The 12546-nt window shown below is 38.8% G+C and overlaps 1 protein-coding gene across 2 annotated transcripts in view; it reads right to left on the bottom strand.

The window, feature by feature from the left end:
• EPS8 (epidermal growth factor receptor pathway substrate 8) overlaps positions 1-12546 on the bottom strand; it is a 55383-nt gene that overhangs the window by 18495 nt on the left and 24342 nt on the right. For both annotated transcript variants that reach the window (XM_026070380.1, XM_026070379.1), the window contains 4 exons: positions 11213-11287; positions 10449-10597; positions 7940-8123; positions 3659-3792 (listed from right to left, as the gene is read on the bottom strand). In XM_026070380.1, coding sequence (XP_025926165.1) covers positions 3659-3792; positions 7940-8123; positions 10449-10597; positions 11213-11287 — 542 coding nt within the window. The remainder of the gene's footprint in view (positions 1-3658; positions 3793-7939; positions 8124-10448; positions 10598-11212; positions 11288-12546) is intronic.

The following is a 12546-nucleotide window of genomic DNA, read 5'->3' as shown; positions in this document are numbered from 1 at the left end:
AACAAAGACAAAATGCCCTCTTTTAACAATCTGCAAAACACTTAAACAAAAAAGCCACCATAACATCATGTTGCTATAAAACTGGCCTATTCACAATACACTGATTAAGTTTCAAAGAAAAGAAAAAAAGATAAAAAAGCAGTTGAGTTACATTTACCTCAAAAACTGAGTGATCTTTATTGGCTCACTGCTTGCAATATGTATAACAACAACTTGGATTAGCAGATGCCATTGCATAAAGATAAATACATACACTAGATTTAGTGTGTTTTCCGATACGAAACTACGTTAGCTTGACATAAAAGCAAATGAATACACTGAGATTGGATTTTTTTTTTTTTACAAACCATTTTGTACAAACTATCTTGTGCTTTGAATTAAATTATATTTCTAGGCTCCATCATAAAATAAATTTCAGATCACATAATAAATGAATAACTTTTTGGTATTGATTCTAATGGACTTAAACTGCTAATTAAAAAAAAAAAAAAAATTGTCTGGTATAGGTCAGCTCTCCTAATTGACCATAAGATACCATAAACACTAACAACCCCGAGCTGTTACATCAGCTAAAAATGAAAAATAACTTCAAGGTAGTTAAGAACAGGGTTCATTGTAGAATAAAGTATATCACAGAAAACTACTGAGGTATACTGTTTCTTTGAGGAAAAATCTGTTCAGATTTGATCAAACCCACACTGTCTTTGGGTGAAAAGCTATTATTTTCTTTGATGTACTACTACTTCAAGGTCAGAAGCCCCCCTCCCCCCTCAAAAAGCATCTAAAAGAAAGAGGTCCATTATTCACCTATTGCAAGTGACAACCTAAATCCATATCATATAGTAAAGTTTAAAAAAAAAAAAAAGGATAATGAAAAGATTAAACAAGCAACGGCATGAAAAGCTGCATACAACATCACAGCACAGAGGTACAAATGCATCCGACTGCTGATGTTCACAGGGTGACTGTGGCTCCCCGGCACGCCCGGCTTTCCAGTGGTTACCTAGCTATTACGTGGCTGTGGAGAACTGTCTCACTTAACTTGGAGAGCAGAACAAAGGAACAGTCATATTCAGATTGAAAATGTATCATTTTGAAAGAAAGATGAAACACTAAAAGCATTTAAAGAGAGAATGAAAAATATGGGTTGAACTGCTGCCTGCAGAATAGCTGTTGTGAGGTTGAAAGGTGAGTAATCTCAATTTTTCAGCCACCCACTCAAAATTTATACAATTTTGAAGTGCTTTCTCACCATTTTAGGCATATGACTACTAATGTACCTCTGAAGCTACTTTTACTGTTAAGCTGCCTTTCCAAACTCTGTGCTGGGAAACAGACTGACTACATCTTCCTGCCTTGCCTACAGCTAACCATCCTGTTCCCTCCAAGAACCATAACTCAGGCAGAATTTACAAAGAAATGCTTACGCTTCAGTTTTACCTAACTCTGTTGCAATCAACAGTAACATCCCTAGAACATAGGCAGGCCGGTGACTGCATGTTGTGAAGGGACCATAATTCTTCAAGTCTAGCTTAATGAGCCAAACAGTTTTCTTGTGGCAGAAATATTCTCAATGCTTCCATCCATTCATCCTCCACTGTGTTTCCTTATTGCCTATCGGATATATTGTAATTGCAACTCTTTGCTCTCCTGTGCACGTCAAATGGGAGCCTAGTGGATTATAGGGCCTTCCAGGGTCCTCTTCCACAAATGACGGCACAAAAATAAACCACACAGCATATTTTGACACAGCACGACTTGCTGAAGAATTGCATTCAGACTATGTTGCTTGGCATCAGAGGGAGCCTTGAACACAGGAGCCCCAGGTGGACCCTAATAATACACTGGAAGTTTAAGATCCTGATAGTTCAAGCTGCCCAAGGAAAGCACCTCTTACTCTAGGTCCTGACATGTTAGAACTTGGCTCATTGAAGTTGCCAGTGATTAAATAAAAAGTCAAAAAACAGCTGAAATGGCTGAAATGGTCAGTTTGTATTCCTCCCTCCCCCACCACCTGTTTCTTCACAGTTGCTTTAACACTTATCTTTAAATTGAAGTTACTTATGGTGATACATATTAATAGCTTCCCCCACACACAATGAGCGCATATTATATGTCTCAAGAGCCAATTAGCAAATGAGAATGTTTGTGTAGCATCGAACAGGCTGGGAAATAATGATACGCTGCAGATGTTTGCATCAGCACTAGCCATCTCGACTCCCTCCTGCAGTCAATGGTGAGAAATCAGCACCGCTATAGCACCTCTCGTTTCACGTCGTTCAAAAGACTAACTTCACCTTACATGAACTGCTTCTTAGAAACACCCATTCTCTTTACCCACTACAAAGGAGGCTTCAATGACTAATTCAGATGCAGCCGGATACACTGATACCATCTGCAGCTCAGTGCAGCGAGTCTCATTCTCGAAACCTGAAATGGAGGCAAGAGCACTTGCATGGAATACTCTTACTCTGAGAGGACAAAACAGGCCTTATCATGTTACAGATAAAAGAGAAAGGAAGTTCTAGTAGAGATCATCCAGATTGCAAGCTGAGTGGTACTGAGAGAAGAACCCAAAGAGTAAACAAGTTTGAGAAAAAGATTAGATATCACTACTACTGCTGTTGTTGTTATTAAGAATAAAACCAAACTTCAGGAAAAGAGTCAAGTCTTTGTCCTGCACAACATGGAGGAGCTTGTTTGCATGCAGATTAGCAGAAGAATCTTTTGGCACATAGCTCAAACCTAGGAGATGTGCAAAGGTTTTCATCAATAGTGTCACAGCAGTGCTTTATTGTTTGTTTTTGTTTTTTTAAGCCAACGATCTTATCCCCAAAACTTAGCTTAAACATCTTCCATGACACTTATACTAAACGTACAGTTCATATGGTGTATAAGGAATACCGTTTGCATGGGGGAGTAATGCCAGCCCTGCTTTACTGATTTACTCCCACAGCTTGCCCTGATACAAATTCTCCATACACACAAGGCTGAGACTGCAAGGATCAGTGCATTCAATCTTCCTAAGCTATTTGGATTTAGGCTAAAATGGAGGGGATGAAAAAGGATGTGCAAAAAGACTCTGGTTGCTAAGCAAACATTTCAGAGCATTTTGTGTAACTAAACATTTGGAAAAGAGCAGAAGGAATGATTAGTTACTACTCTGAAAGTGAATGTTTACGCACCAGTCCAGAAAGCAAAAAGCAGAACACCAAGGAGCAGTAAGTGAGCAGCTACACAAATCAAACAATTGTTCAAAACAATGACAGATGAATCTCAGTAGATTTGTAATTCTTTGTAGTTCCATAAAGAGCAAAGCATACCTTTTAAAAACTATGAAAAAGTAGAAATATAATTTAAATGCAAACAAGAGGATCCAGTGTTCTGATTCAGGTTGATAGGTGATTCCACTACATCATTTTTGACAAAAGCATCAATTTACAGGGCACATAAACAGGGTACTACCATAGAGAATATACTAAAAGAGTCTTAAAGATGTGCTTTAGAGAAGCAAAAGCAAGATACCCACTGCTAACCAGAATTGCTTCCTTACAGAAATAACGACACAACCAGAGGTAATTACAGACACCACCACCCCAACAGCAGCAAGTCGGGACAGTTATCCACAGCACTACATACGACGTTGACTCCGTGTTACCTATCTACATGCCGGCTAACAGTTTGCTTAAAGGCAGCAACAGCGGCCCCTTGGTCCAGCAGAGGCCCTCTTTTGTAAACGGTGTTACTGAATGCATACCCATCAGCCGGAGGGTAGTCGGGAACACCGGGAGGCTGCAAGACAAAAACACAAAGCCACAAAGTGGATTAGTGTCACCTGCGCGCCGAGGACAGCACTGGCTTAGCGCACCTAATCCAGAAGCCCCAGGGTCCCTGCCAGCATCTGCATGTCCCTGTTCTCAGGTGCTCGCGGTTCTGCCATGAAAAGTTAATAACCTCTGCATTTCAAACACACAAACAGTGAGATCAAAAGGAAGAGAATAAAAGGATTTCTACCCTAAGTCATCCCGCTGCATTAATATTGCAGGGCATGTTCTTTAGAAAAACAGTTCTCTGGGGCAAGATCCATGTCAGCTTTTAGATATCCCTACAGCAACAGAACTTGCAAACAACGATTGAATGGCTTTAAAATAAACTGAATAGAGAAACTGCTTTGAGCTTTTGTTCTAAACACACGCTTTAAGGCAGAAAACTCTAGCAAGCTAAAGCTAAGTCTCGGTAAGAAATAAAGCCTCCACAATAAAATTGTGGCTCATTTCTGTCACCTTCCTATTGAATATGACTGAAGTCAGTGAAAAAATACAAAAAGGAAAGTGATTCTCAGTGTAATTAAGGATTTTAATTAAAGAAAATCATCACAGTTTATGACAGGCGCCTATATAAGCATATCTGACCCTTTGCAAAACTCTTTTTAAGAAGCAGCTCTTCACAAAAGCCCAACCTGAAATCCAGCAATGATACTCTGCTTCTAGTAAGAATTATTTTAAAATCCATTGCCCCAAATAAATTATTTTAATAATTAATCTCCACTTAATTTCTGAAGATATAAGTTGCTCATTCTAGACCTCTTTTTCTCATAACATCATCCCGTTGCACAAGTTAGAACAACTGAGCTTCATCGGAAATTCTCAAATCTCGCAGTCTGGTTTCTGATTTTTCTTGCTGTGTGGCTACAGAAAAGTTACCCACCTCATTTATGTCTCAGAGTATCAGACCTGGTGCCCAGCGGCATTTATTTGTGGTGCTGAGGCTTTGTGAAGTGAAAAGCACAAAGAAACCCATATATGCAGAATATTCTTAAAAAATACATTAGGAAAACCTCTTTGAAAAAATCTCAAGTGTCAGCTAGTTTACACATTACACCAAAAGATACCCAGGGAGCAGGAATTTGTTTTATTTCACACAGAAATTATTTGCGCAGCCTCAGCCTCACAGGACTGCAATCACTGGTTCCCCGTTGTTTCGCTGCCATTTGAAGTCACCATCACAGAGGTGACTGTACCCTGAGCACCCTGTGGAGCAAACTGCGCGTGCAACTGCATCATCAGGTTCAGGAATGGCAAGAAAAAAAAAAACAAAAAAAMCCCTCAGGAACCAGAATATCTGATGCATTTTACTAGGTGCCAGATCAATCTCCAGAAATAAGGGCCGGGCACCATAACTACTGGAGCAGCACGCATGGTGTTATCCCACCCGGCACTGCTCCCTGCAAGGGGCGTCCCGCAGGAAGGGGGTCCAGGACACCCCACATCCAGCGCTAAGGCAAAAGGAGGGAGGCTCACGAAGGCGCCTCAGTCCAACATCACACCAAGGCATGAGGCAAATTAGAGACAAGAAGCGAACACTTAAACTCTCATTTTCCCTTTGCTTTTCACTGAACAAGCTGTTACAACAGACTTACGAATGAATAATTAAGGCGGCCACTCTGGCGTAGCTCGCTATAGGGCAGTCCAGTCGCTGCAGGCAAATAGCATTTGGCACTCACATTGCTCTTTCCAGCTGAGCACTTAAAGCACTTTGCAGCTATTAAGCAGCTTGGCGCTTTTTGCCCTGGAGTTGCTGCTGAGGAGGGAGCTCACGTGGAAGGCCAAGGTGCCAGGGTTAAGCGACTTGGCCAAGACCACATGGGAATCAGTGACAGAGTCAAGAACCACAGCCTGAAATCTCACCTTTGATTTTTTTATTTTATTTATTTTTATTTATTTTTTAAAGACCAATCAAAAGAGTCTAGGCTGTCACAAACAATTACCAATCCAAAGAGCATTACTATATAGACACCAAACCCTCTCCCCTACCTTTTTCCCCACCACCAAGATTTTGTTTTAACTTATTACACATAAAAACATTACATGAAAGATTTACAATCATCAGAACACAAAACCTAACGCTCTAGTTTTTTTTAATGCTATTTTGTATATTTCACACAGCACTCAAAGTGGATAAAGGGTTTTTTTTTGATTTCAAAGAAGCACGACTGAGGAAATCAAGAAACCTGCATAGGAAATGTAGGGCAGTAGTGAGACTCTGAGACGATGTTTGATGTGTTTTTTTGGGGAAATGAGTGGGGAAGGGGGTGACAGCAATGGCAACAGCCAGATTTTACATTATTGTGCCCATTAACTTTACTAAATGCTTTTTTGCTCAAAATAAATCATAGACAATAACTTTTTCTTCAGTTCATTAGTTCTTGTATATTTTATCAGGCTTAAAGCCAAACAGTGTTTTAAGCAATCAAATGTGAACCACGTTAGCCTCCTTTGCTTGGGAGAAGTTTTACCCAGCTTTTTCATCTCTATAGCCGAGTAGGATTTTTTTTCTTTTTAACCAAATTAAGATTTTCGTCAAAACAGAGTTTTATTGTGACAAGTTTTCCATGGGCAGTTTTGATAAACTTTCTGGGGGAAGCTTTGTTATCTCCATTGCAGAGAATTGCCCTGCAAGAGCAAGCCAGCCCACAGTAGCCAGTAATACAGTATATTATGAATTCAGGTCAATCTGCCTACAACTGAACATTGGTCTCTTATATTTGAGACAAATACCCTAACCACAAAAATGTTCTGTTTTTTTTTTTTTTTTTTAATAATGAAAGTTGCATGAGACAGAAATGGCTTTTCCTCCCTAGCTTTAGACATCTCTGGGCCACATCCCTGTAYATACACACACGATCTCCTAACACACCTATGAAATGGCAGGCTCCTCTCTAGGGTTATGTGCTACCGAATGGCAAAGGGCAGTCACTCCTACACAGAGAAATGCTCACTGCAGTAACTCAACATTAGAAAGCTGAACCCTGCTCAGAGCCAAAAATGGCAACTATGAGGAATATTTTTCAAAAGCACAAATGGCAATCAGGTTGTCCTTCTGAAACCCTTCCTTTGAATCTTCTTCTACACATGCATTTCTGTCACTAAAATGTTTGTCAAGCTCACCATTATACCATTAAGACAAAATCCAGTATCATACTATTAAGATGTACTCTGAATGCAGTACTGGTGTAGATTGCTTGAGGAAGACATGAAAGTCTATGGACTGAACCTAGAAAATTTTTTCATGCATAGTTACCAAATACTCTTAGTAACTCAAGTACAGCTGTTAGAGACTTGGACTAGTTAAGCCTTCATTTAAACTAAAGCTAGTACAGGAAAAATAAATACATGAATAACGTTTATATCCTCCCCAACAACAAAAAACACCCCAAACATTTATGTATTTAAAAAAGTAATAGCTTTTCTTGTGGGGGGAGGGGGGGAAAGCATCAAGATCTGCTTTTATTCTTTAATTTTCACATAAACTGAAGTACATTTTCTGACCAGCTCTGAGAAGAGAGAGGACAGAATCTTCATAGTCAGCCCTCTAGCTCCTCAGTGGAGTTGGTCAGAAAATGTACTTCAGTTTGTGCAAAGGCTTTAAGCTAGTGGAGCATGTTTCCATTCTCCAAACAGAAGGAGAAGGGGATGGAAAAATGCTCCTTTGCAACAGTTCTAATTGGCAGCTGTTTTTCAAAAGCAAGCCTAAATTACTTGACATGGCATCACTCTGATAGCATCTGTGAGTATTTTACTGAAATACAGTGGAAGTCTCAAGAAATTATGAAAAGAACATTAAATTCCACATTTCTGAACAAGCAGCTTAAATCCAGCATTCCCCTGAAAGTGTTTTTTTGCATGTGTATGTGCACAGATGCACATTTGAGAACAAGAAAGATGCAGACACACTTTGGTCCAAATTCTGCCTAAAGTATATGGAAACAAAAACCAATGGGATCTGAAAGTGCAGGASAGGAATCAAACTGAATCTTAGGAGCTTGAATTCTCCTCCCGGCTGAGGTAGGAAAACCCACTGAGGTTTTATGAAGGAAGGAGTTTCATTTAACTAATTAAGAAAATGAATAATTTAAAAAACACTATATTGCTTAACCTACCTCAGTTGACAATCTTCTCATTTCTTGTTTCCGCTGCTGCTCTGCAACGTTTGCCACAGACTCAGCCAAATGATTGAGTTCTTGTTCCTTTGGAGCTCCTACGAAGTTCAGCAAAGGAGGCTCCCAACCATTTCGGAAACGAGGGACATAGGGTGGAATAAAGTGGTCTTTGGGCCAGTCCGCTCTGCATGAAAAGTAAATTAGAGATCTGTATCAAGAGGCATACAAATATTTTTAATAGTTTTCCTAAGAATTGAAATGCTTTATAGTTTTTAGGAATAAAGAGAGGAGACTGGAATTACAGTACAAAAATAATTATGCTAGACTGCAGAAAATTGGCAGAAAGCATTATTCATTGACCACAATTATGCTCTTTGCTGTGCTTAGCAGAAAAACTGCTCCTGCCCTAAGGACCAGTTAGAGTTAAGACGCAACAAATTTCTGTCTCATAGCAAAGGATGAGTAATAGAAAAATCAATCACAAAAAACCCTGTGATTTATTTTAATTGCTAGATGGGAAGAAGTATTGTAATGCTGTATTTATGTTAAAGCATAGACAAAAGACTTCAAAGAAACAGTCTGCTTTAAAAGATTTGAAAGTAGACATGAAGCATGGATTGCTAGGGGACCTAGCAATACCTACATAAAAAAAATTAGAGGATAAATAGCTTTTCCTACAAAACAAAACTCCACACACTCTACAAAACAAGAATTATCATCACATTTGCTGCTTTATAGACCAGATTTTTTTAAACTGTACTACTTCTTAGAGCTCCTTTAGCATTCCTTATTCTCATACACAATACCTAAATTAATGCTTTCATGCTCTGCCTTTGCAATATACATAACACACTATCCTGCAGCATAAATTACTGTCTCTTCACAGTAGTAGCAGAAGGGGGAATGTACCTTACAGTCTTTTAATGTTCTCATTATTGACACTGTTGAAAATGAATCAAGTGACAAGTGCTGTCAGTTAAACGAGTTACAGGACCAGTCAGCATTTATTAGCCCATCAGCAAGCCAGTGCTAGATCTGTTGAGTTTTATCATTCACTTCTTGCTAAACTGCACCACAGTATACCTCTGTACACTGAGGCCAAACAGACCGTCATTTCTAATGCCCGTAGCTCATCCATTTATATGTCAAGTGCTTTTTTCTTCCTAGCCCAACAGGAGCTACTTCTCTTTGGACTAAGCTGTTTTTTTCAGAAGGTACTAAGGGAATGATGATGGTAATGCCCAAGACGAGAAGCCCATTATTTCATTCAGTGATCATATACCCTGCAAAGGGTACACAGGGCTCCAGCACTGCAAGGGAATTTCCATAGCCAGACTCACCACGAGCTGCAGCAAAGCCAGTGGAGCTCTGGGCAGGTGAAGGTAAGCAGATGATGCTTTGCCTGGATAAACACTTTGGCAATCACAAGGAGCTGCAACTGATGTTTCCAGCTCATTTCACAATGGCAAGCTAAACAACGGCCCAAAGAAGGACAAGCTTGGAGATTTCCTGAAACAAAGTGAGATCAAGAAGGAGGAGGACCTATACCTTGCTCTCCCTACTCTGAGGACCTTCATCACTTCACATTTTAGGGTTTTTCGTTCAGCCTCTTCCACCAGTAAAGCACTCAACTACTTTTTCACTGTATTTTTTTCTTCTAGAAATCCAATTGAAAGATGTTTATTTCCTGATTTGGACTCTAAGAACAAGGATGAGTACACTCAAATACATGACGCACTTCCAACCCAAGCCATTACATGTTTAACTATTATCACATGTCCTAATCTACCACAGATGTCAGAGTTAAGGCACACTGTTAATTAAGAATGTTCTACTTACCTAAGTAATTTCAGACTATATACTCGGCTCAAAACCATTATGTACAAAGTAGCTAGTTTTTAGCTAAGCCAAACCATAATAGTGAAACCATTAGATGCAATGTGCAGGGTAAGTACGTGTAACGTGATTCAGCCAACAACCACTGTTCAGAAGTTATAAACATTTTCCTTATAGCTTATTGTGATGCTTTTGAAGGAGAAAAGATATTGTAAATTTCTAGCTTTTAATAATCATTGGCAGTTAAAAATTAAAATCAGCTTGTATCTTCTTTTTCAATATTTCATCACTTCTTATTGCACTTTCTTAAAATAGATTTTTCATCAAGTCCAAATGGTTGGTTGCCAAAACAACGGTGAAAAACAACTGGAAACATGTAAAGGACAGTTCAGAAAAATAATGCAAGAGGTTATGTAATCAAGTCTCACCTCCTTGATACCATGGACAGAAAGAAAATTACTGTCTGAAATTTCCCACTCCATGCAACCCCTAAAACCAAAACTCTCCAAAATCCCACTGAATCAAAGGGTTCCTTTCCAAAAACTTCAAAGAAGAATTCCAAGGAGCACACCAAACTAATATGAAGTTTGCTGATAGTAGATAATCTGGTTAAGACCACACTAATAAACTTGAGTTGAGATCATCTCTAAAATATGCGAAGACTTTTTCTCACCTAGCTTTAGTCCATGTGTCACCCAACGACATCCACAACTGCCCTTCTTCACTGGTGACGGTAAATCGCAGGAAGTCTATAGTATCCTTCGTTAGGAGGGGGCTGAGTACTGTACTAGCAAGCTCTGGACCTCCTGTTGTCTGCACCACCTAAGTCCCGATATTAAAATAATAGAAAGATCATCCATATCATCAGTCATAAAGTTCATCTGAATATAAAGCATCTATAGTGATGCTAGGAAACATTTATTACCAAAATGGGGGGAAGGCAACCTCTGAGAAGCTAACAGTGTGTCCTAATGTCCTAAGGATGAACTAAAACCATTCACTGCAGAACTGCTGTTCTAGTCACCTACGATCTTACATTTAGACCCACTTTTGACAACGCTATTCAACTTACTCTACTGATCATAAAACACTTACTTCCATTAAATAAACAAATGGCTATGCTTCCAATGCTCCTTATGCACTATGTAAACTAAGCAATTATTTCCATTTTTTATTGTTAATTAGAAATGATAATGACAAACCTTAACACACACAAAGCTAAGGATGATTTAAATAAATATATTTAATAGATGGGAATACATGCAGAAAAGGATATATTTATTTTCTAAAAAGTTCATCATCCTCTGATACACACATTTCTCCTTAGTTATTGTCCAGGGACACATCATTTCAAACTTGTTATCCTTGCAAAGGTTATAGAGCATATAAATACAAGAGTTCTGAAGGAAAACATTGAAAAGAGTTATAAAACCTTACCATATGTAGTGGTGTAAAGAGAAAATGAACCAATTCAGCTGCACTAGGATTCTGGATATGCAACTTCAATTTGGCCTGAGGGAACGTGAAAACATATTTTAAGAAGTAGTTAACTTTTATAACAATAAATACTTAACATAAGAATGGCCATGCCAGGTCAGACCACATGTCTGTCTAAGCTGAATGGTTTGTCTCTGACATTAGTTYAGACCAAGTACGAAGGAAAGAGTGTAAGAGAACAGAGCAAGCATACAGCGATCTTTCCCCAACTACTGTATCCTCTGGTAGTTTGTAGCTCAGGGGCTGTTTGAACTAGAAGTAGTATTTTGTATTAATAGCCACCAGTGGATTCTTCTGCTCCATAAATTCATCCACTTACTTTGAATCTGTATAAATTTTGCATCTTGTTGTGCAAAACAAGGAGTTCCACAACTTAATTATATGTTTTGTAAATAAGTATCTCCTTTGGAAGATTGTCACCTTTTAGTTTTATGAGTACTTTATAGTTCTTGGGTTAAAAGAAAACTGAGCAATCATACCCTACTCACTTTTTCCAGTGTTGCTCATAATTATTTAGAGCTTTATTACAGTCTCCCTTTTTGTAGAATTTTTCAAGTTAAAGAGAAGTCTATCCAGTCATTCCTCGGAGCATTCTTGTCCTTCTCTGTACCTTCTTCAGTTCTGCTACATTCCCATACAGAGCAAAATGAAACTGGTGTACATAATGGCACAGTGATGTTCCTTATTTGTTCATTTTTTCCTTTCTTTCCTAATGGTTCTTAACATTTGTTTGGTTGATCACTATTGAGCACAGATGATGTTCTCACAAAAATCTGTATTACAACACCAACATTTTGTTCCTGTCTAGCAGAAGTTAGCTTGAAGTCTATTGTTCTAAATGTAACATTAGATCCATTTTCCCACCTGTACATGACACTACTATATCCATCAATACTGAATTTCATCTGTCACTTTACTGTTTGCTATCATGAAGTATTTCTATATTTCTCAGATTTACAGAGCTGTCTGGAAATTCTATCCTGTGGGATTTTTTTTTTTCTTTTAATAGACCAACTATCTAGGTACAGACCTCAGGGGTACCGGCCCATAGTCCCTCAGATCTCCCTGGAAGCATTTAAAGATAACTGGCATTTCCTTAACCACTTCCCTTCCTCTGGAATCAAGGCAGTTTTGAGAGAGGTCGCACACCCCAGTGTATACTTCGGTGATTTAATCCACAAGCTTTTGGAAGAAATGGATGAAGTTCCCAAGGCTTCTGTCGATCTGTTTCTTGTCATTTTGATTAGTTGTTCTCTAACCCTCCATTACTTGAA

This window comes from Apteryx rowi, unplaced genomic scaffold (genome assembly GCF_003343035.1).
Source record: "Apteryx rowi isolate R43461 unplaced genomic scaffold, aptRow1 scaffold_31, whole genome shotgun sequence".
In the NCBI taxonomy this organism is placed as follows: Eukaryota; Metazoa; Chordata; class Aves; order Apterygiformes; family Apterygidae; genus Apteryx; species Apteryx rowi.
The sequence above is the reverse complement of the archived record's forward strand: the minus strand, read 5'-3'. Positions and strand labels throughout refer to the sequence as shown.